This window comes from Protomyctophum bolini, assembly GCF_963924005.1.
Source record: "Protomyctophum bolini genome assembly, chromosome: 17".
Lineage (NCBI taxonomy): Eukaryota > Metazoa > Chordata > Actinopteri > Myctophiformes > Myctophidae > Protomyctophum > Protomyctophum bolini.
In genome coordinates, this window is record NC_137878.1 from 13420615 (window position 1) to 13446184 (window position 25570).

Consider the following 25570-nt stretch of genomic DNA (forward strand, 5'->3'; position numbering starts at 1 on the left):
GACATCGGCAGTTGAAACAACCCTCTTGGTTGGAGACCCATCAACAGCCCCAGAGAAGGATGTTGTCCTTCACAGCTGTTACTGTGTGCACATCAAGGAGACAGTAGGTGTCAGGAGTGACAGCTTGAATGTTATCCTGATATATTGGGATATCTAGTGTTGGGTACAGATACTAAAAAGAAAAAGAAATGAACAAGTGATTAATAGTGTTAATATAGCTCTATTTTCTGATAATCATTGCTATAGTCCTGGAGTACTGGAGTGTGCATATGGAAAAACGAGATGAAGATTATAGCAGATATGTTTCTGTGGTTAAGTCATCCGCAAGCAGCAGAATCCTGTCCAATGCACAATTGCATATTCAACCCTAACCAAGAATCAATGACAAAGCTTTACCAGGAGAGGTTTTGTCCATTTTATTGATAAATTATCATCTTTAAAAAGACCTAAGAGCCATCTTTTTCCTTCCAACTGCCACTACCGTTTTCCACCTAATGATTTAACTGTACAAAGTTTTTTATTTTTATTAATATCATTTTCTGTTTCATCATCATCACATTCAGAACAAATATTAGAGGTTCGAACTGTGCCCATTGGTCAAGAGAGGGATGCAGAGTTAGCCTATAGCGTTGCTACTCTAGCTAGCAGAGTTCACAGGAAGTTCCAAAATGGGCGGCAAGCGAGGGAGATACATTCTAAAGCACAGGTGGGAAGGAGAACTATTTAAGCTTTGACTATCGTTTCTGTAACAGAAAAGGGGACGGACACACCTGGGTTGAGAAAGATTTGGCTACCATGCAAACATGTGCGGAGATCCATGTTTTGCGATGGCTCGTACTGTACTACCTTGCAGGAAGGCAACTTAAAGGCAATGAGGAACACAAAGCGAGTCTAGGGCACCCGTTCTCAATGTGGGATCTAGGGACCCCCAGGGGCCCGTGGGGTGATTCCAGGGGGTCTCTAGATACTGTAAATGTTTGATAGTTAGGAACTAAATGGGAGTGTAAAAATGGTGCAGTTTTGTAAACTTTCAAGAGTGAGATTAACACTGAGGAGTAGATTGGGTACCACGCAGGGGTCCCCAAACTCTGCCTTGCCAGGGACCCCTATTGCCAAATTCCTTAAAACTAAAAGAAAGAATAGCTGATCTGCGGTATAATGCTCACGGCGCACTTGCAATGTGAAGCGTTGTGAGCTTGTAGGTCAGCTAATTCTGCTTTTTTTTTTTTTTTAAGATTTTAGAACTTGTCAATAATGGCACTGCAAAAACATGAGCGCCAACAATCTCATGAGTGGGATTTGAATTTAAAAAAAGAAAGACAAAAATCCTCTCTCTTCCAATTGGACCCTGGCAGTGCCCCTAAGGGCCCAGGCCCCCACTTTGAGAACCACTGCTCTAGGGTATGGAAGGAATTAAAGCAGAGATGGTTAGAAGGTCTGACGAACACAAAGGTTATTGCTGGATTAAAAACAAAAAGCAGCATGGCACACAGTCCAACAGCTTTCACAAGAGCTCCTCCTGACTGGACGCTCTCTGACTGAAGCTCAAATGTATACTCTGCATCACGATGGTGTCGATTGGCAAAAAAAAGAATAAAACGTCAATCTGTTCTTTTTGGCAAGCAACATCAACCTGCGATGGAGCTTAAATTAAGCGTTAATACTGGGCTGTGACATTGCACGAACAGATTTTATTTTGTGCTAAATCTTACTTCAGTAGAGGTTTGGGTTGTATAGAACGTGTAACTGCAATTACTGGTGAGATACGGTACGTTCAATAGTTGCTCTGTTGATTAGAAATTGATATTCCACAATATTAGTCTCCTCTTTGACACAGCGAAGCGGCACTCAAACTTGCAAACAAAACGGATTCTGCTAAATGCAACACAGAATTTGTATTAATAATACGTATATTTTTTTAAATAAAAATGGCAACATCTTGTAGATTTTACTATTTAAATAAGGAAGAAGATCCAGACTGAATAATCTGGATTGTCATATATGAAAATCAGCAGGAAGTAAAAAAATAAAGAAAGGAAGAAAATATGTTGTTTTAATAGTTTCGGCAGACTGCTTTACCTTCGTTTATGCGCTAAACGAGTGACATTAATCTCTTTCACTGTAAAAGTATGTAAATGATTATTATTTATACCAATTTGTAATAAACGAAGCAACTATTCGATATCATCCTGGTAAAGGAACTACAAAACCCAAACCTCAACCAAAGACTAATTTTGCTTTCATGGCAATTTCTTCTCTGTCGCTCTTTTTTTTTTTTTTACATAATTTTTAAGTCGATCATTTCAAGACTTAAAAATCATAGAGTTAATACTATGTTGTCAGTGTACACACAGGCAAGGTAAATGGTTACAATACAGTATGAATATGCAGCTTTCTGTAACTGGCTTCAAACTAGCAGCAAAAAAAACACGTTCAATTGCATAAATTGCAGTGCAATGGGTGCATTGTTCGTAGGAGTTTGTCTGGCTTCTGTCTGATGGATAACAAGCGCGTACCATCATCAGTATATCCACCAGGCTGCTGAAAATAACAACTCAAAGTAGTCCCAAATGATCCAAATCCATCCACTTGGCATAACTAATCCATTTTAGGATTTTATGGCATTCGTTTTCCTTTGAGAGAGAGAAATAAAATCACATTTAATCATTTAGCAAACCAATGAATTAATATATATATAATTATTATATTAATATGCATGTGTTATCGATTCAGAATAAAAATCATTTCAACCACTTAAACCCTATACTAAGCCGCCTCCTGTTTTCTCTCTCCAAAGAATACCTTTACTGAAAATAGCTGATCTACAAGCTCAAAATGTGTTGGGTTGCAACACGTTTGTGAGCTTGGATATCCACTAAGCAGTAAGCACCCCCCCCCAGAACAGGTACGCTAGTGTTCAAGTGGTTTAAGTACTCAACCCCACATGGTTGAGCGGAGTCCCTCAGGGATCTATACTAGTGTATCTTCTGTTTCCCCACAATACGGATGCTGAGGTTTAAGTGGTTAGGACAATTTGTGCCAGAGACAGGGCTTTGGATTTCATTCCTTCTGGACCCATCAGAGACCGTTAACCGACACGAAAAGGGGTTTGCTCAGCGAATCAGAACTCTGGACTGGAGACATGCCAAAACAGAGAACCCAGTCTTCGGTGCATGGTTCCTGTCCAGGCCTTTTTATGATCCACTCCGCTCGAGCACCCAAATCACAACAAAAAAATGTATTAAAAAAATAATAATAAGAAACTAAGTGTGATGTTGCTGCCAGACTGGGTCAGAGTGGCGTTGTGACGTCCCGCTCTGCCAGACTGGGTCAGAGTGGCGTTGTGACGACCCGCTCTAGGCGAAGCTGTTTTCAGGGTAGCTGACTTTGATGGCGCCCCAGTAGCAGGCCCGTATCAGACAGATGAGCCCCAGCAGGTAGGCTAACGCCCACGACACATAGGTGGCTTGGTAGCGACTGGCGAAGTCCCGGGTTCCCACCTGTCAACACACACAGAGAGAGAGAGAGAGAGAGAGAGCAGTGAAATGTTGGTGGGACATACATCATTACAACACACTTTTTTATGAAGTAAATTATATGTAAGATAATAAATAAATTTGAAGTACAAGTAGAACGTCATATGATAAACGTCTTAAGACAGCTGTACGATATATCTTTATGCAGCAGTTTAGAAATGTGCAAGAGCAGAAGAGATTGGGTATCAATTAAATATTCTCATGACACCTCTCCCTGTCACACTTTACTCAACCAGCAAATGCATGGAAGGCATAAAACAGGTGTGCGCTGTCATGTTGTCAGCACCCTCTGGTGGACAGATTTTGAAGACAGCGTAATATAATATACAGTATACACAGAGAGACTTAACGTCTACACAGTGACAGGACTTACCGTTAAGCCCACGCCGATAAAGATGCAGATCATTCCTACAGTGATGTAAGCACAACATCGCCTCCTAGGCAGCGCACTGCCAACAGATGATCTTTGGATGGGTGACGGTCAGCGAAAGCAAAGGAACAAAACAGGTCAGTCTATGAGAAGTGACCAAATGAGATAAATATAGGTTTCCATACGTCGTGGGGAAACCTCATAACCTCCATCATAAACCTCTGTCCAAAACAGTTCTTTTTCAGGATTAAAATTCAGAAATTGCAAAAGTAGTAGACTGACAAGCTTGTAGATCTGCTGCTTTTGATGCTTCTGTGTGACTGAAGTAGTGCGTTCATTTACTAAAAAAGAAAAACCAAACATGTACGAAAAGCCACCAGGTACAGGGTAGTCGGTTGCCTTGACTTGAAAACGCAGCATTCACAAAACACTTCATTTAAAATGAGTGTATTTAACATTTGTTTACACTATGCCAATGATGTCCTTCATTGCCGTGAGGCATCAGCCTCCCGCGGTGCCTTTTTCCAATCACAGATGAAAAAGCACCAACATTTGGCCTACATGCCCTGATCCTGTAGTCCTGAATTTAATATTGTATTTTACTCCACAGAGGCCGTCATAAAGAGTTAGCTTGAAATGCGCCCAAATGACCTGAGATCAGTATTTTTCGGGAGGAAGGGAGAGAGTGGGCTCACTCTACTGAGTCTACTCTCTCACATGCCTTACATGTGACTGTGCGAAAGCATTTTTTCAGATGGCTTAAGGGTTCCTCTGACTAATCTTTACTAAGTTTTCTCCCTCACGTCCTCTGTGTTTCGCTTCCTATTTTATGGTTCTCTCTCGAGTGTTGCTGCGTCAGACCCAAGCCTCCATCTGAGTGTATCTCTCACACTGTTACTGTCGGGTGACAGTGTCCAATGTCCAAATCCCTTACATTTACATTTCAGGAACCTGTGTTCCAATGGAGGTGTTATAATTTAGTCACAAGCTTTTTTTTAAATACTTTTCATGGGCTGAATAGTCATAAACACAGACACACTGGACCACCTTCAACCTGGCATGCATATTTTTGGGCATCATCAGCATCATCATTAGGCTTTGTTTTCCTTTAAGGATTAGCAGGGGGTAAACTGATCTACAGTATGGCACACTATTGTGTCAGCCCACCAGCACAAATATGAATACAGTATGTATTTTTACCCAAAGCACCTTACAATACAATGAATATTGAGTAATTTATAATTATATATAATGCTGCATTTGTCAAGATTACTCAGATTTGTCACATGGGCAGATAAATCCAAGTGTGGCTTTTGATTTGTGTCATAAATAAATTGTGTCCAGAGTTCAAACTACTGTAACCTGCTTGGATAAATTAGAGAGAAATCCCCCCCCCCCGTTCTTCTAATACCCAAAAAGTTAATTCTACAAAGATATTAATGACTTCTGAGCCAGGAAACCATGTAATAGTCCATTAATAGCTCAATAAGTCAATATAAGTGATTATTCAATCATAGCTCGCCACCGCCTTCTCTCACAAAATGTAATCTTGCCCTAACTTTCTTACAGAGCATAATCTTTAAGTAACCTGTTTTTCTAACTAGAAATTGAAAAAACATACATGCATACATAAATAAAAAGGTGTTACCCCTACTTTTGAGCCCCGTCCCTTCCCTCTACTCTCTCTCCAAATCTAATCTGCTGTCTGCCTTAAGAGACAAGACAGCCAGATACATACAGTACAACTACATACTGTAGATAAAGAGAGAAAAGGAGAGACAAAGACACAGAGAGGGGTGAATGGGAGATAGAAGTAAATCAATAAAATAAGTGCTAGCTGTACTGCAGCTTGTAGCATGATGTATCCCCCACTATTTCGCAGTGCTCTGACATACAGACACCTTTGCCATCACCATCCCTGTGTCGAGTGCTTGGTCCAATTCCGCATCCAGGAGCACTAATGCCTGTCACATGTCGAGATTAGCCTCTGGTAGCACCTCCTACTATATCACATGTCCACATTCCCACTACTGTACTACTTTGTCCACATTGTATTGGTCCACTGAACCAGAACACTGCGAAGAGTGATTTCCTAAGCCTAGATTCTTCTGTAGATTTATTTTTAGTCTTATATGTACTTGACTATAACTGGATAATACAATACCAATCATAATGAGGCAATAAGTCATAGAATTGTAGCATCTTTAATCTGGCATGACATGAATCTACGTGAGACACGCCCAGTACAAATTCCTACACAAACAGCCAGCCAGCAGCATGAATATAAGCACATAGGAATTTGTATAGGGCGCATCCAGGTGTTATATTATACCAGCTTTTTTACTTGGTTGCACGCCTTACCGAAGACAAAAAAAATGCGGATTGACAAGCTCACCAAGCATTACATAGCAACATTCCATGAGCTTGCCTTGTCTGCAACCTTTGGTACATGCCAGTGGCAGGCAACTGAGTATTAATCTCTGAGGACAGATCCTCCAATTTATAATTTTTTCCCCGACTGGGTTCCCCAGATTGACTAAGTATAATTCACCCCTCTTATCACTTGTCTGGGCTGGTTGTCTACAGGGAAACAGAGGTCTGGTTCAGTGTAAAGTAAAAGTGTGTGGTGAAAATAGCAATCCAGTCGATTGTGTTGAGTGTATGTTCAGTGGAGACTCACATTTTTTTGCAGTGTGGACACTTGGCTAGCGTGTTAAACCGTAACTCCATCCACTGCAAGAGAACACACAATGAAAAGTCATGTTAATTAACTTTTCATGTAGACTGTCCCTCTGTTCGCGCACACACACACACACACACACACACACACACACACACACACACACACACACACACACACACACACACACACACACTCTACTCTACTGTAGGCGTGAGGAGAATCAACAATAGCCTCATTGGTATTGATTTGAAATAACTAGTCGTGGTAACATTGGAATCTCCCGTGTCAAGGAAAGAAGTGAGGAATTGGAACAGTTCAAGAGTTTATTTAGCACCTAAAACTACTTGTTAGCTGGTGGTGTCATTGTTTATTCTATGAAGTCGTCTATTGTTAACAAAGTAGGGTTAATGAAATTATATATTTTTTCTCCTACCATGGGTGAATCAAACAGGTCCTTTTCACACGAGTGAAAATGTGGCTTTCATACACCTGTCTCTGAAAAGAGGGATTACTGCAGCACAAGCTGGAGAGATCTAGCTGTCAAGGTAGAAATGAAAAAGCTCCCAGACAAGAGAAGTTGGATTACTGCTAGAAGTTAACTAACCATTATTTAACCACATAAAGGAGTAGTTCACGGGGGGGGGGGAAAGAAAAAAAAGGTTTCTACCAATTAAAAATTAAAATGACTTGTTTTCTACCAATAACACACCCCAAGGAGTTTAATTAATGGAGATTTTTATGTTTTTTTTTGTCACAATACTAAAACAATAATTTGATGACCATGAATTCAAGGCTTCATGGGGTGTGTAATTGATAGAGTATAAGTAATTTCTTCAGTGAACTACTCCTTTAAAAAGGGCAGTAAAACTGTAGGCTGTAGTTTGATATCCCATTGGCTAAAACTCTCTTTAAAACTAAATAGGAAAAAAGCCACTTTTGCACCAGTGTAAATAAAGACAGAAATTTGGATCTGGGTTAGGCTATAGTTAATGTCCACCCATCGGAGCCCCCCAAGCGAGCAGAAAGGCCAGCTTCCTCAACCTGTTGCTGTGCTGGGGGAGAGCCGTCAGTGGGCAGCTCGGTAAGGGGCTGGGATGAGCGGGCGTCCTCGCTGCCCTACGGACGCCACAAGCAACAACGAGCAGTGTTGTTAAGAGACGTGGTTCCCAACCCCACAGAGAGACGTGGTTCCCAACCCCACAGAGAGACGTGGTTCCCAACCCCACAGAGAGACGTGGTTCCCAACCCCACAGAGAGACGTGGTTCCCAACCCCACAGAGAGACGTGGTTCCCAACCCCACAGAGACGTGGTTCCCAACCCCACAGAGAGACGTGGTTCCCAACCCCACAGAGACGTGGTTCCCAACCCCACAGAGACGTGGTTCCCAACCCCACAGAGAGACGTGGTTCCCAACCCCACAGAGAGACGTGGTTCCCAACCCCACAGAGAGACGTGGTTCCCAACCCCACAGAGACGTGGTTCCCAACCCCACACGTCCACAGACCAGGGTTCTAGAATCACAGCTCAGGACGGGTCCCATGTTGTTACCTCAGACTCTCAAGAGTAAAGACTTGCGGGGAAAAAAGATGATTTCTAACAATTTGGGTGGGGACCCTTTCTTTATATATTTCTTGTTACGCTATAGTCCTAGTGTCTCTCTCTCTCTCTAGACTGTTGACTAACGTCAAAGAAAAGAGGGCGCTGTTTTTCCTTTATTTTTTGACGATGGGTTCTCAGATTGCGCTAGTCCCAACAGAGACCAAGTCCCTATTCTACCAGTTGTCATCCTACTCCATCAGGGTCTGAATCCCTCAGTTTGTTGCGTGAAACGATCTATACCTAATGTTGCCTTGTTTTAGTTTTTTTCCCCCCTTCCAATCTCAGTCAGTCTCCATCCATCCATCACTCAACCGGCCACCCACCCATTCAAACCGGTATGACCCACTATAAACACAACTCCATTCTACAGACATGTGACAGAGGATGTAGGACGCGTATTGCATGATGCATATACCCACTATAAACACGACTCCATTGATTCTACAGGCAAGTGGTGGATTGATAACTTCACCCATTTCAATGAAGAGGGCTGTAATTGTATAGGTCAATTGCAAAACTGAATCGCCTTCCAAGCGATAAGCGTAACATCAAAGGAAAAAAAAGCTTGATTATTAGGAAACTTAAACATTACATACTATATTATGCTGAACTTACATACTGGATTGACTGCCATTTTGAATCTGATGAATTCACATTGGTTTGTCTTTTTTATCATTTTTAAATGTATGTATTTTGTATGTGATATTTGATTTATGTGAGATGTTTTATTTTGTGATCAATGTAGATTAATGTCTTGACCCCACGTTAAGGCAGCAGCTAATGGGGATCTGTGTAATAAAAGAATCACACACAAGAATCATTCCGGCCAATCACTTTTGTCATCTTCACTTTTCTGCCCTCACTTTTATCTTAACCAATTACTTTGCTCAGCCAATCAAATCATCGGTATGGGGTGATCAGCCAATCACAAGCCAATGTTTGTGTTCACACAAACCCGGAAAGCTGGGCATAGTGCCCCTCAAATAAAAGAACAATAATCGATACAGGATCAAGTAAGAGGATGATTGGCCAGACAGACTAGATGGGATGAACGTACTAGGAAGGTGTTTCCACAGTGTCCACAGACCACCCTCATGCCCACGGGCTCCACGGGCAGCGCCGGCTGGGCTGGCTGCTCCTCTGGGATCACCATCACCGGGCTCAGGTTGATGATGCGTCTGCTGTGGGAGGGGCAGAGACAGGCAAGGCGTTTTCATCACCGAGAACTGGAGTATGAACAGGCCTTTTGGGGGCACATTCTGATGATGCACTTTGAAAGAAGAGAGGCATGTTTAGAGGCCGTCACATTTACAATTTTTAAGTTGACAATTAAATAATTGCGATTAACACACACACACACACACACACACATGCGCGTGCGCGCGCGGATGCCAGAATAAGTGTGGTTAAAATTATATTCAAGTGAAATGTTGTCTCAGGTGGTTCCAATATTTATTTATGATTCAACATTCAGACACAATGACAATGTTGTGTTTGTGTGATGGCGCTGTAGTACCAGTTGGGTCGAGGACATCCTATCCTCCTGGATGTGTCTTTACAGATCAGCAGGCAGTTGCAGGGACACCTCACGTACTTCTTCCCCGTCGGCGGGTTCTTGATGGGCTGGAACACACAAGATCAGAACTTTTACTGACAACGTCTGATGCACATGCAGCGAATCATAAAACAGTGTTAATTTGAGAGCTAATTTTGATTTAGTTTAGTCATAGTCCTCACACCTGAGCGTAACAAAACATGAAATGACTTGTGTTTTAGTTCTACTGGATCTCCACTAGTCCCTCCCTAGCAGTTTAGTCTAGTTCTAGTATTAGTTGTCATAGCTTAGCTTTTATTTAGTTTTCGTCAGTGAATAAAAAGGTAGTCGACAAACATTTTGTAAAAAAAAATCGTCAAAATCAACACCATCATAAAATAATTATCACAGATCTAAACGGTGGAGTCTCCAGCCGGATGAGTAGACAGACAGACAGTAGACAGACAGACAGACAGACAGACAGTAGACAGACAGACAGTAGACAGACAGTAGACAGACAGACAGTAGACAGCTCAGTTATCTCTGAGCGTGGCTCCTCGTGTGGGAGCGTAGCCCTATCCCTGGGGCACACTGGGAGCGTAGCCCTATCCCTGGCCCCAGCCCTATCCCTGGGGCACACAGGCTTCCACAGATGGAGGAGGTGACGTTTCCTGCGGTCTCTCTTGTCTTGGACCGATGCCGCTCATGCCTGTTCGAAGGCTATACAGATCTATACGGAACTCCCCAGAAGGACCCACCCGTTTGATCAAACTGTCCACTTTGTGTGGAGCAATAGGTCTAACATGCACGGAGTCTAGACGGGGGTGCATTATCTTCAATTTGATGAAGAGTGACAGGTAAACAAGGCTCTGTCATCATCACATCTATGCAGTTAAAGTAATGCTCGTTAGGTTCAGCCGTGGTTGTCCGTCAGGCCATGTCAGTACTGGTCAACACACCCGACTGTGGCTGCTTAGAAACTGTTTTGATGGGGTGGAGAAGGGTTGTGGTTGTATGGGGCTCATTCGTCACAAGCTGTACAGAAGAACACGATGGTGGCATGTGGCCAACCATGCAGCAAGTGAAAACTAGCGTAAAATGTGGATCATCTTTATGTATGTTGCACATCACAACATGAGCTGACCCAAAGTGCTTTCAATTCGCGGATGACGACCATTGACCAACAATGTGATAATCATAAATCACAATATGCAAAAGCAAGACTGAAGTTTTTATGGAATTCAGTTCCCCGCCGCCACATATCACTCAAGTCACACCGGCCAATAAACCAGACACAAATAGACACTGGCATCCTTGAGGACACCTGTTTGCCATGGGGTCTTAGAAGCATCTTAACTTGTCACCCGAGTTCAGTTCCGTCCTTCTTCTCTGATCACTGTCCCCGTTCTCTCTCTCTCACACACACACACACACACACACACACACACACACACACACACACAAAAGAGCAAAAGTAGCAGATCTACAAGCTCAAAACACGACGTAAATCTGCCACTTTTGTGTGATGCTGTGGTATGATCAAGTAGTAGCAGGGCATTAATTTACGGAAAAACACAAAATCTAAAATATGGAGATAGGCGGTTTCTGTCCGACAGTGACGAGATATACTCATTTACTGTGTATATATATATATATATATATATATATATATATATATATATATATACACATTATATATATACATACTAAGCTGACCTAGTGGATATACTGATGCATGACCTTAACTATGAACGTGTCTGCTGCTCAGGCTTATTATACAGCCGTTTCAGATCAGACATAATACAGACAGCTGTCCATGACTGTCAGTTATCGGTGAACTCAATAGAACCATGGGAAGCAAGCTAAACCCATATCAGTATGTGTCACTAATGTAAAATTAACGATAATCCCTAATTACAGGACTACCGTTAGTCAGAAATGCCTTTATCTTCCTGAACCAATATGACTAAGAGTACGTTATTGTTCATTGATAAGCTTGTCCAGCTCTCACTGACTTGATTCTATCAAACTGTTTTGCCTCCCAGTGCCTAGAACCTATCCTATTGGTTCTACAGGTCCATCTCAATGGATTAGAAAAGTTCCATTCATAATATAATTGAAAAAATGAAACTTTCATATATTCTCAATTAATTGTACATAAAGTGAAGTATTTAAAACTTATTTTATCTTGATGATTATGGCGTACAGCTCATGAAAATCAAAAAATCCTATCTCAACAAATTAGAATATTTTACGAGACCACAAAAAATAATGTTTTTTTAAATGAGACATATCGACCATCTGAAAAGTACATTAATGTATGCAGTCAATACTTGGTCTGGGCTACTTTTGAACAAAATTATTTCATCAATGTGGCGTGGCATGGTGGTGATATGGCACTGGTGTTATGGAAGCCCAGTCGTAAATGCATTTGTATTGTCGAGTCTCATGTCTCACACCTTCCTCTTGACAAAACAACCTAGATTCTCTGTGGGGTTCAGGTCAGGCCAGTTGGCTGGTCAGTTAAGCACAGTAATACCATGGTCAGTACACCAATTACTAGTAGTTTTGGCTCTGTGGGCAGGTGTCAAGTGCTGCCAATGTTATCTGCTGGTGTTGATCCACTGACAGTGAAAACTTAACATGGAGCCCGCCAAACCCGGCGAAACCGTAGGGTTAAATTAGTACCCTAGCCTGCCAGTGTTTTCCAGGGTTTATATTCTTTAATCCATGTTTTTATCCGATTGAATCGTTAGCTACCGTTCGTTAGAATAACACTCAAAGTGGGACAGTGGCCACGGCCATTTTGAAGATGCGCGCGCATCCACTTGCATTCTATGAGCTGCATTCAAAGCCCTCTATCTCAGAAACGACATTAATTGCGCCGTTTCTGGGGCAAGACAATGTTTTGTAGCCTGTAGCAGGCGTTGTGATACTCGCGGTCTGGATTTTTCACCACCGACCGAGACAACAACAACCGGTCAAGACACCACACACAGCATTTTGTCATTGTAACATGCGGTTAGGATATTTGGCTCTTATGCTATCGAGGGAATCATTAATGCTGGCGGAATTAACAAATGGTTTCAACACAGCCGTCTTGGAGAGTACATTGTGCTTCAGTATGTTGTTGTTGACAAGCTTCATGGAGATGCTAATTCTCATTTCCAGCTCGATTTGGCACCTGCCCACAGTGCCAAAACTACTAGTAATGGTGTACTTACTGACCATGGTATTACTGTGCTCTCAGCTCTCAAAGTCCTTTAGAACATTAACAAACGTGAACAAAGCAGATTCTGACAATATGCGTGTTGCAAAAATGTACACAGCAAAATTACAATGTAAACTTCCTATTTTACTAAGTGGAATCGGGAGCCATGTCCACGGATCCAATCCCGACAGTGTTCATAATTCAAACTGTGAAAGGAAGTTTTATAAAAATGTAATCTACCGCAGCTATGTCAGGATTTGTAATGATACATATTGGCAGAATCTGTGAGCACCAATACTGTATAGCAACGTTCACTCCATTATGATTCTTTAGCTCTCAGTCGGGTGGAAACCTCATATGTCCAAAACTTTGCTTTTCAGGATTCAAATTCAAAAACAGCCAACGTAACAGATCAAAGTGCGTTGCTTCACACCGCGTTTGGAGCTTGTGGATCTGCTACTTTTGATGGTTTGTGTGACGCTCTGTAGTATGATCAAGTAGGGTGTTCATTTACGAAAAAACTAAAATATTGTTAAAATATGGATAAGAGGTTTCTGCCCAACAGCAACGATAGGCTAAAAACGCGTTCCCTTTTCCGTTTTCTAAGCAAAATGTTTTAGTCGAGAAAGAAAACATAAAAAGGAGAGAAAAAGGTGTGTTTTGCACTCCCTTACCGTAGCCTCATTGCAGACGGTGCACTTGACCACATGTTGGTGCAGCTTGCCGTCCAAGGTGATGAGCGACTGGCACACACGGCAATTGATGACGGGCACACCGCCCGCATCCGGACTGGCGATGGCTGTGTAAGGGGGAGGTAGTTCCGCTTTTAGGGTACAGGAAGAGGGAGGGGGGACACAGCACACAGCGAGCTGTTAAAAAAAAAACACATGCAGACAACATGCCATTGCCATCTCTCTCCGTGTTTGGCTTCACACACCTGACTCAAGCTCTTAAGTTCAAATCCTCTTTTATGAGGATATGAAAGATATATGTTTCGGCCGCTAGCACAATTGTTACAGAAGTAAGAACGCTTTAGTTTAGAGTAAATTATGCTTTCCATGTTGATCTGACACCGGCAGGCCGCTTGTGTGCATGCACACAAAAAGTGCATTGTTGTTGATAATCTGTGATTATAACATAGAATAAATCAACAATGACATCAACATTGTTCTTATTAGCAGGTTATAGATTAGGCATTATGAAGATTGCATTTCTTATGCTATAGGATTGCTCCTTGAGTATAATTGCCTCTGACAAGATGAAAGTATTTTCATAACATCAAGCCTCGCACAGAGACTTGATTTGATTTGCTAATTAATTAGGAACTCGCTCGGAAAATGTGCAGATTATCAAAAGCTTGACAAAAGATATGTGAAATTATACACATAACACATCAAACTATAGTCATTCATACACTCTCTTATTGATAATTATGACATGTGAAAACAAAATATAAGAATTGTCTTGAATCGCCTCACTGGATATAATGCTCAATACGTGAGCTCTCAGTTACTGATCTGAAGCTAGCAGTTTTGCCAGATTTTGCAAGAGAAATAAGCAAAAAAGTCTATGAAAAAAGTTCAAAAGAAGCGACTATAAGCCACATGAGCTCTTGTATAACGCTATAAGCTCACACAATGCGTCGCATCGCAATGTGTTGTGAACTTTTTATTTTTTTAAGTGGAATATTTGGGAAGATTTTTGAAACATTCTAACAACACAAAACTGGTACGGGGCGCCCTACCCATGACCTTCTGTGAATACTGAACATGTGACTCTTTTCCGTGTGTGTAGGGTTAGCTGTATACTGTTGATCCGTCTGTACGTGTGCATTAGGAACAATGGGTCCTTTTTAACAGAACAGACATGAAGGAGATTGAGTCCAGTAAGATTCATTGCCTGGCGTTAATGAGGTATATATATGCTGAATTTCTATGTTGGAATGAAACTGCCAAAGTCAATTAAGTAAATAAAATTAACTGAGAAGGAAGCAATTAGCCTATATTAGCTGAACCGCGATACCGTGCATCGGAAACAGCTGATCTGTCAGGTCTGTGCAGTAATCTGTCCCCCAGAGGGCAGTGATGCAAATAGCCTGCATCCTGCATCCTTAGACTCACTAAATTGAGAAACGACGCAATCATGTCACCCTCCGGGGGTCCTGGGATGGAATACTGTACTCTGACGTCGTTGAAGTAAGGAATCATAAAATGTCCTTGGGACCCATCTAAAAGACCACCCCTGGGTCCTGGGACCCATTACATTACAAACCTGTTTACTGTCACTGAGAGGGTGCTGAAGCTGTTCAAATGTACACCTCTAATTAATAAGACTAAAGTAGGATTTGAGGTTTAAATTGGTTGGAGGTTGGAAAAAAGAAAGAATACAGGCCCAAAATAGAGCTCATTTTCAGCTAATGAACAAAAACATAATGCTGCACTATCTGAACAGTGAACACTGCATAGCGATGGCGGAGAAATAGAATAGAAATAGAATAGGCCTGATTGGCACATTGCTTTGCTGATAAGCTTACTTTGGCAATGCAACTTGTACTTGGATATGTTTTAGTTTTTGTAAACAAACATTGTTTTAAGTATTTATCGCCTTGTTCCTCAATACCGGTCCCTCTACAAGTAATAATATCGCTCGCTGATAAATTAAACATGCTGCTATTGTTACACTTGGCAATGGCAATGGCACCCTGACATCCCAGATCTACAAGCTCATAACACGCCACAATACAGTACGGTACTAGTGATACGCTGAGAGGATCTACAAGATCTATTTTGTTAACTCCATTTATTCATACCATCATATCGTCTCTGTTGGGTGGAAACAGTCCAAAACTGTTGCTTTTCAGGATTCGAATTTTTAAAAAACCCCGCTAAAGTAGCTTAGCGCCACGCTTCCAGCTTGTGAATTTGCTACTTGTGATGGTTTGTTTGACGCTGTACTATGATCAACCAGGGCGTTAATTTACCAGAAAAACAACAACAATTGAAATATGGAGATACTGTAAGACAGCAACAAATGCTAGCGATGGGTTTCCTTTGCCGTTTTCCAAGTATTGTAGTCGGGTAAAGCACAAAAAAAGAAAGAAAGAAAGAAAGAAAGAATGGATAGAGGATACTGAAGCTGAAAAATGTATGAGAACCACTGCTGTAATTTTCTTCTGCTACTGATGTTGAGCAGGCTGTCTGGTCACGTCACGGTCACACCCTCTAGCATTGTATACGTTACTGTCAGCCTACCGTCACATCACAATGTTTACATAATGCTGTGCTATTCTGGTGTCTAATTTCATCACTTGGGTAAATAACATATTCATTCCACGTCACATGCGGTCTATGAATGCCGTTTCCAGTTCTGTGGGAGAGCAGGATACAGTATATCATTATGAACACAACACAACGCTTCTCTGACTTTGCTGTCATTCAGACGTGCAGAGGTTATATAGTGTAGCTTTAAGTACGGCTGCAATTATTGATTATTTTCTTTGCACATATTCTATTGATTACTTTTTCGATTAATCAAATCATCAAAAAGCACATTATTTTTACACTTTTTGAAAATGAGCCAAATAGCTACTGATTGCCGGTATAACTTTAACCGGTCTCATGATATGAGAGTAATGAGACACAGAATCCAAAAGAAAGTATGCACATGGAGCATACCATGCAAGGCACCAACCTTCTCCCCCCGGAGCAGTTAGGCGTTGAGCCAAGTGTCTTGCTCAACACTAACCCAGGAGCAGCCAGGGATTGAAACGGGAAACGTCCCATTCCCAAGTGGCCACCCTGCCTTCAGGATAAGCGTCAATAATTAAGGGGTGGTTAAAGACCAAAAACATGATTTTACTATTTTATTCATTCCTTTAGTAGGGGTACAGACTACAGACACCTGGTATTCTCTTGAGTTTGAATGTGCTTTGATAGCACTGAATCACCATCATATACAGTAAATCATACCTCGTGTTATAACTGTATAAAAACAATACAAATAAAAACAAATCTGTCATTTGTGTCAAATTGTGTGTGGTGTATAAGGAACTTGGATGCACGGATGAAAATAATGGGCTGTCTCTGATGAACGTAAATGTTGTTTTAGGCCCAAACTGACCTTTCAAAAACCCTGACCTTTAAAAATCTTTTGGAAGCACAGTAAATGTATGAAACGGCTACCGTGGTGGCTACAGTATGTAGTATGTCCCTTTAATCCCATATTATCCTTATGTCATTTAGAGTACGCATTCCTCCAGGTTTCTGTTTCTGTATCAGCTTAATCCATACGTTTGCACCAGTCACTACTAGACTCTACTAGTACTACTACTACTACTATTTCCTTACATGTCTGCTCTCTTTTAACTCGACCAGTCCTTTACTACGTCACCTCACTCAGGCTTTCATTTCATTCACCACTTCCCTTTACATCGTCTTTGTATCCTACAGAGCGACATGGACATGAAAGTGTACAACCACTTCCACAATTTTCAGCAATGTCATTGTAGGCTAACAGTCTTCTTTTTCCACCCCAAAGGGGTGGAAAACAACAAGGGCTTTGTAAAGGAAATTCTATGATTGGTTTCTAAACACATTATACATGTCAAGTAAAGGGGTCTCCTCATTTTAATGAATTGTGGAGTTAGATCACTTGATTTTGTGGGGTGCGGTTGCAATCTTTACTTGATGATGCAGATGCACTGGATAGTTACTATCATACTATTAATACGTCAATCATGACTCAAGTCTCTCACTCGCTCTGAAACAAGTACGCACACACTCAATCTTCTTCAAGACAGCTCAGCTCCTAGCCTACATAGGTACCAAGTCCCAAATCCCGGCGCTGGTTGTGTTAATGGTAACCACTGCTCAAAGCTTGATGTGTTATCGTTTCCAGCAGAGAAGCCAACTTTCTCTTCCCAACAAACGAGTCAAATGCTGTCAACATCACTGACCAGCGTGTCTCCTCAAAGAAACCTGAAACTGGTCTTCCTGATGTGTGTCTGAGTTGGTGCCAGGCTGCCAGCAGAGCCACCTCCCACACTTAGTCATCTTAACCATTTCATATTACTTTGTCATACGAAAATAGCCGATCTGCAAGCTCACAACAAACATTGTGACGTGTTGTTGTTAGCTTGTAAACTGGCTATTTTTGCGAATTTGTGAAAAGTTAGGAATTAATTTCATGACATGCCCAAAATAGGGACTCCAAGGTGGAAAGTGATTACAAATGAGGACGCCACTCCATTTACGTATTCATATCATCCGTTGTTCCTGTAGTCTAAACAGACAGTCGATATTGGAAAACTGAAACAAATATCTCCAAATTCTAGAAGATTTACAACAATGATACAAACTGGTGTATCGGTTTTATCCCTCGACTTCCTGATGAAAAACAAACAGCACAAGTTCCTAATTTAAAAACAAATAATACTTCCAATAATATCATCCTCTTAGCTATATCATCCTCTCGTCATAGCTTTTTATTAAATTATATTTTTCTCAAACATAAGCAACTGTACATGAAGCTGTAGTAATAACACAATTTCACCTTAGAAACTGACCATATGGTGCAATAAGAACAACATATCCTAAAATGTGGATAAAACCAAGAAGATGGTCTTTAGAGGCCCTAGTGTGCACAGTGCACACCCCACTTACCATCAACGGGGCTGCTATGGAAATAGTAGTTCAAAGCACTAAGTTCCAGGTGCCGCATATTGCTGATGACCTCAAGTGGTAACACCTCAGCTCTCACCAAGGAAGCCCAGAAACACGTATACTTCCTGCAGAGACTGAAAAGGGTGAACTCCCCTTCCTCTATTATAAGTTATGACATCATCGTTCTACAGAGGAACCATTGAGAGCACACTGGCCAGCATACTGCATCACTGTCTGGTATTGGGAACTGTACAGATGCCGACCACAAGTCCCTACAGAGGATAGTGAGAGCAGCGGAGAGGATCACAGGTGTCACCCTACGCCCCATATGCAGAGGCCGATGTGTCAGGAAGGCCATGAGCATATTAATGACTGACCCCTCCCACCCCTCCCACCATCTCTTTCAACTCCTTCCATCTGGTAGGAGGTTCAAGAGCTTAGGGGGAAGCATGAGCAGGTCTTCAAACAGTTTCTTCCCTCACAGCATCAGAGCACTGAATGCTCGCCATATACTACCCCCAAGGCCAACATCCTTTATTGCACTTTGAATGCATCAGCACTTTCTTCTGCCAATGTTGTCTGCTCTATTTACATTGTAATGTTTTTAAAAGGCTTTGCCTCTTTTTTAATGTGTCTATTGCTTTTTAACCCATTCTGAACTGAGATCAGATTCATATGAGGTTTCCACTGGACACACACTGGTCTGATTAACCCATTCTGACCTGAAATCTAAAAATGTCAGTCGTTCTGTCAGATTTTTCAAAAATAGCAGACCTACAAGCTCATAGCGCGCCACCGAGTGGCGCGCTATGAGCTTGTAGATCTGCTATTTTTCAATAGCTAAAGCATAACATGATGCTAACACCAAAATGGGTGCCCGGTCAGAATGGGTTAATGTGAAGCACCATGAGTTGTGGAGAACGGTATTTTGCCCCCGTGTGCCTAGTGAATATTGTAGAAGTGACAATAAAAACAGATTCTGATTAAGTTAAAGTGAAACCATGGTATTCCTTCCTATATCCTTTCTTTCCTTTTAAAGGACTTCTTGACAGTGACAATACTCCGATTGAGATCACATACAGTAAGTGGCCTTGTCACTGAGGTTGGGTGACAATCAAACACAGGGACAGATGGGTGGGTGACCTGTGCTAGCACATTAGAAATACAATATCGCCATGTCGAAAGACTGGGCCCTCTTTCTCTGTGCTCTTTTATTGAGCTGCATGGTCAACTCAGCCAGCTTCTGTTATGGTACGATGATGAATTATTGAGGCCGCACTCAATGCAGAATTATTTGTTATGACTTGCCAAGTTGCCATATAATTATAGTGTGTATTAAATTGTATGTGACGTTCCATCTATTTGATATCAAGTTCCTTATAAGTTGGGTGGGAGGTTTTCCGTTTTCTATTCTACTGCATTCTATTAAATTTGAACATGATATATACCACTATAACATCAAGAACATGAATACAAATTCTGCACCATCAACCAACAGCCACTTTCAGCACAGCAGTCTACTTTCCCTTCTTGTTTTCCTCCTCTGTGGCTTGCCAGCGTCCTAATGCACTGGTGAAATAGTATATAGGACCTATATGGTTTCACTGGAAGCCCTCTGCGCCAGGGAGGGTAAGATGAGAAGGCGTTTTACTACCATCAACAAGACCACAACAACCATTATCACAGCCTGGTGGCTGGCTGACTACTGCACTGGTTCACTTGGTGCCAGATTAGCCACCCAGCAGGCTGCTGAATATCAGACTGAATACCAGACTAGCTAGCTAGTCATGTTTCTTCATTTTACACCATGTGTCTTTCACTACCAAATTGGCATCCCTATTTTGGCTATGTCATCATATATAGGCAAACATCTACAAAAAGATCTACAAGCTCAGTTAGCTCACCACACATCGCAATGAGCTTGCCTTGTAGATCAGCTATGTCATCACACAACGTATGCCAAAGTATAAAATAGGGCTTAAAGGTTGTGTAAGTGATATATTTGTTTAAAATTCAATCTCTATATTTAGACAATAGTTGATATAGCGTGCTTGTTTAGTAAGAGGGGTATCCCTGTCAAACTATATACTGTACAATGTCTTTGTTTCATCACTTCCAATGCATTTGTTTATTCTTTATCCTGTATGAATTATCTTTCCCACACTGAACATTTATTTTTTTACTAAAGCTGGAGAGACAGGGCGACCCCTGTTACAGAACAAACACTCTAGGCTATACAAATAATTACTATGGAAATATAGAGCTATCCAAAATTTATTTTAACAAAAACATCTCTCTTATACCACCTGAAGTGAACTGTGGGAGGAATTTGGGTCCTTGTTGTTACTGAAACCTTGACATGGACATGCCCTACGCCTAGAATGACCTTAATCTGCTGCTTTAAGCTATAAATTTGTTAAATAAAAGACTTCCTTTTCTTTGTCTGTGTCAGTGGGCTGTGGAATACTGGCTATTAATGACGATGATAATGCAACAGTCTATGAAATATTATGATGCAGCATTAGCAGAATGCTGACAGTCACTGATCTCTGCCCCCTGTCAGGGCTGCACGATTATGGCAAAATGTACAATCTTAATTCATGATTATGAATAAACTATTGGCAATGGTGATTTTTGGTAGAAAGTGATGTGCAATTGCTTTGTTTTTCGTTGTACTTTTACTTTATCATATCTTTGGTCAAACAAAACAACAAGCAACAAAGACCCCCTTGTGAGAACATTTTAAAAGCAAAACCTTTATTGATGCCAATTATGTCTTATGTCAAAACCATCTCCAACCAACACCACCTTGATCTGTGCAAACAAGAAAACATGGATACCATCCTTATGAGAAGGCGGTGGAAATGGATTAGGCATGTAATACGTAGAGAACAAGACAACATCACCAAAACTGCACTTCACTGGACACCAGAGGGCAAACGCAAAAGAGGCCGACCCAACAGTGGAGGGAGAGTTGAAGCCCCTGCATCACACCTATAAAGACGCTGGCCCAGGACAGACTGAAGTGGAGATCCTTTGTTGCTGCCCTACATGCCAGCCGCCATGTGTAGTCTACATGGGCTGCACATTGTTCTGGTTATCAACACTTGTGTAACATGACAAGACCAGTTCAAGGTGCAACAGCTGACCAAATAAGATGTTTGAATGAATTGCCAAGTTTCACATAATTGTTTGTGGAACATAAAAAGAAAAGGGGAAACAAATCACTACTAGTATTTTGCATTACCTAATTGTGCAGGACCTATACCAACAGACATAAGTTGATGGATGGCAACAGCCCTGCTCACTTCAGGGGTGAACTGCAACAGTGTATTTTGTTCTTGGTAGTTAATCTGTGTTAATGATTCTTGAGTAATGTCTCAATGGCATCTCAAATTCTCAATGGCTCCCTTCAAGAATGAAAGTCCATCATTGCATTAGCATCAACTCCATCACTTCTGATTCTGGAATAGTTCTGAGTGAATCTTGACACTACGTAGAGAAGTGACTCTCAATGTGGGACCTGGGGACGCCCTGGGACATTGAGGAGATTCCAGTGGGTACCCAGCCATACATGCATGAGTGACTGATAGTAAATAAGTAAATACAACTACAGACTACAGTATGTCTCTTTTGATCAGAGTTTCACTGTGACCTCAGTACTTACAGTAAAGTATTTTATGTAAGACAGCCTGTAGACCAACTGACAGACCATATCAGACTTGTCGAACAACAAAAAGGCTGTTAGATTGGCGTCCCAGAGATTACAAATCATATATCTTATTATCTTAAAATGGGGGTCCGTGGCCTAAATTAAAAAATAAATAAAATCAATGGCAGGGACAAGCTCAGTACTTGAATATGAATTCCAGTAGCCTGAAACTATTACTACTACTTAAATATTAATTATTGTAGCCTGAAACTACTTACAGGAATGATATCTAATTATCTAGTCGACTCTATTAAGATATACTGTACTTCTCCGCTCACAAAGTGTCCTCTCCACTTGGCAAATGGAGTCGATATCTGTGTGATGACATCACATTCTGCATAGTAAATAAATACATCACGCATGTTACTTCCATGACTTGATAGAGAAAACAGCCCTGCTCCCTCTTTGATTCCCAATAATCCTGTTTACTCATTGTTTGATAGAGAACTGACTGGATTTCAACACACCCAAGACAGACACAGAGAATTAGTCATCAGGTTTTGAGGGGGAAAGGGAAACTAGGTCAAGAGATATCAGCATTCATTTGCATTTGGTCACATAACAAGTTTAAGTTTAAGTCTTGAGTATTACAGTAGTCCGGGGGTGAAATATGAATTGTCGAGAATGTTCTTTTCGTTGCCATTTAGCCGTTTGTCCTGGAATGTACCTAAAGAGTATTATATGGTCAATGAATCCATTCATTTGCTAGTAGTAGTAGACTTCATAAACGCCACAGCTGCCCCTGACTGGGGTAAAAGCTTACGTATAGGAGAAAACTGGCAGTTTTTGTGAAGCCCTGTTTTACTGATAACAGGGCTGGGGGATTCTATGGCATCAAACCATAAATGTCAATAAATATGTAATATGTTGAGCACATAAACCCTAGCATCCTTATTCTGGGGTGAACATTTGCCAAACATAGTATTAGTAGCAGATCTACAAGTTCACATTCACAACATGGCACTATGTGACATATTGTGAGGGATGGCCCAATATCCAGTATTGTTCCCAATATATCTGTCAACACTTCTGCCAAATTTGGCCCTTTATCATAAAATGAACGATTGGTCTAATATACTGAGTTACGCCGCTGCACTACTAGAAGATGGGCTATTTTCAGCTAAAATATTTGGTGTAGAGGGGAAAAAAGGAGGGGGCCTGCCTGGTAATAATTCCTGGGTTACTTACCCCGGTCAACAAAGTATATAGTCTCGAAAACGTTCATGATTTGAGCTTGTAGATCTGCTACTTTTGATGTGTTTGTGTGTCGTTGTAGTATGATCTAGTAGAGCATTAATTTACCAAAAAACACTAAAAGGTAGAATATGGAGATGGGAAGGTTTCTGCCAGACAACAACGTTATTGGGTAAGGGTTTAGTGGTTATGAAAGTTTTTTAGGGCAGCCTGCACCACCAAGCTTATCCATCTCAAATTCCCACTAAGTTAAAATTATTCCACCCTCCTTGTTCTCTTCTGGGCCCAGCATAGCATACAGGGTTATGCACATGATGTATTTATCCCTCGGGGAGCTTACAGCCTCTGCCAGCATTTATTGTTCTGCTACACATGCAGCCAGAGAATCTGAGAGTAACTCAGTGAAAAAGGCCTTGCTCGCTCGTGACAAAGACATGCATCCTCCCACTGACTGGGTGGGAGAGCTGAAGATGTGCTGAGGTCACTCATGATCTATAAGCATTGGCACAGTAGCCTACATTTGAGATGTTTTGTTTGAGACTGTGATATTCTAATACCTAGAAACAATTATTCATGCAGCATTGCAGCCTATGTCACGGTTGGATTATACGAATGTTTGAAATCACACTAGAACATGCAGCCAGGCAAAACATTGTCCTCTAAAAACGAGACCAGGTCGACTTTGGTGCTTGGGCAATCATCAATCCTATCCAGTGATATGGCCCCACCCCCCTTGATAAGGGAAATGGCAAAATAACGAATAACCATCTTAATAATGGCATTGCAAAACAATGATACAATATGATTATTTAAGCCTGTAGATATGTAGATTAGCTAGTATGCAGCAGCTGGACACAACTGTGGCTACAGTAACATAATGCAATGGCCATGGATATTTCTGTTCCAGCCTCCTCCCCATCACATCAATCACTTATTTGCAACATCTGACTGGCAACAACACATTCTGGTTGAGGAGAACCAGCGACTGCATAATACTGTGATGCAAGCATTTATGCTGCAAAAACACACATGCAGCAGAGCTGTTACAGGATTTTAACTGTAGGAGGCCTTTCTCCTTTAACCACTTCATATGGTCGATATCTGGGCATGCCATTAATACAGATAAGCAATTTGCACTCTTTGTGAAATAGGGCTCTAGTTCTTGTCATCGATCCAATAGCGACGCCCGTTTCCCATAGACATGATAAAGCATAGCTCCGTGATTCAGCATGCCTTGCAGTGCATGAAGGAGAGGTGGTCTTTAGTGTGTGTTTACCTCGGGGGCTGCTGGGGTCCTGCAGGTAGGACGGCGGCGGGGCCGCGGTGGTCGGGGTGACGTTCCCCGAGTTGGGTGCCGACAACAGCGGGGACCGCTCGTCCATGCCGTCGGAGGCCATGATTTCGGGGGTGTCGTTGGGGAACGGAGTCCAAAAACGCCCCGGCGGACGAGACGACAGCTAGCTGCAAGCGAGCGGCGAGGGGGACAGGGGCGCTGACGCTCCTCGGCCCGGTGTTTTGTTCTGGAGAGAGTGGAGAAAAGCGGAGCTACTGCATGTCTGCCTGCGTGGGGGTGCCTGCGTGCTTGCCTAGCTCAGGGCTGCCTGCTCCCGACGGCACGCTGGCGCTGCTGAGAGTGACGTCGTCACGGTGACGGTGAGGATTAGAGCCAGTAAGACAGAGTTACGACATTGAGGGGGCAGAAAACAGCCTGGTCACGTGGTTCATGTATGCCCATAGACTCCAATGCATTCCGTAACTTCCGGTTGTCTCCATTTGAATTGATTGATTGATTGATTGATTGATTGATTGATTGATTGATTGATTGATTGATTGATTGATTGATTGAAGAATGTATTAACAGACTGGATAATTGCAGTACATTTCAAGCACAACTCAATACAAAACTGTTAACTGTGTTCAATTCATCATATTTAGAGAAGTAGGGCCTACAAATAAACACTTGTATATAGCCAAAAACAGGAAATCATTAAAAAAAACGTGAGGGGAAAAAGGGTGAGTGGGGCCTAACCTCGCCTCACCAGGCTTTCCACCTCGGAGGAAAGCCTGGTC

The 25570-nt window shown here is 41.7% G+C and overlaps 1 protein-coding gene across 3 annotated transcripts; it reads right to left on the reverse strand.

Moving 5' to 3' along the window:
- Window positions 1–401: 401 nt before the first annotated feature.
- On the reverse strand, window positions 402–25096 carry pip4p2 (phosphatidylinositol-4,5-bisphosphate 4-phosphatase 2). 3 transcript variants are annotated; one of them, XM_080787355.1, is made up of 8 exons: window positions 24777–25096; window positions 13609–13733; window positions 9706–9812; window positions 9247–9370; window positions 7631–7705; window positions 6587–6639; window positions 3910–4000; window positions 402–3500 (listed from the first exon to the last, which is right to left on the reverse strand). In XM_080787355.1, the coding sequence occupies exons 1-8, from the start codon at window positions 24895–24897 to the stop codon at window positions 3357–3359; spliced, it is 840 nt and encodes a 279-aa protein (XP_080643481.1). In that variant the 5' UTR covers window positions 24898–25096; the 3' UTR covers window positions 402–3356. The 3 variants fall into 3 exon arrangements, with proteins under 3 accessions (XP_080643481.1, XP_080643480.1, XP_080643482.1); XM_080787354.1 differs by having other exon boundaries at window positions 13609–13757; XM_080787356.1 differs by lacking the exon at window positions 7631–7705 and having other exon boundaries at window positions 13609–13757.
- Window positions 25097–25570: the final 474 nt, after the last annotated feature.

What these genes read in the sequence shown, in the direction of transcription:
- pip4p2 (XM_080787354.1), bottom strand. Translation starts at nt 24,897, where the DNA reads ATGGCCTCCGACGGCATGGACGAGCGGTCCCCGCTGTTGTCGGCACCC. An exon ending in TGTCCACACTGCAAAAAAAT is followed by an intron (nt 4,001 to 6,586) that starts GTGAGTCTCCAC and finishes ACCCATCCAAAG; the next exon opens with ATCATCTGTTGGCAGTGCGC. An exon ending in TTATCGGCGTGGGCTTAACG is followed by an intron (nt 3,501 to 3,909) that starts GTAAGTCCTGTC and finishes GTGTGTTGACAG; the next exon opens with GTGGGAACCCGGGACTTCGC.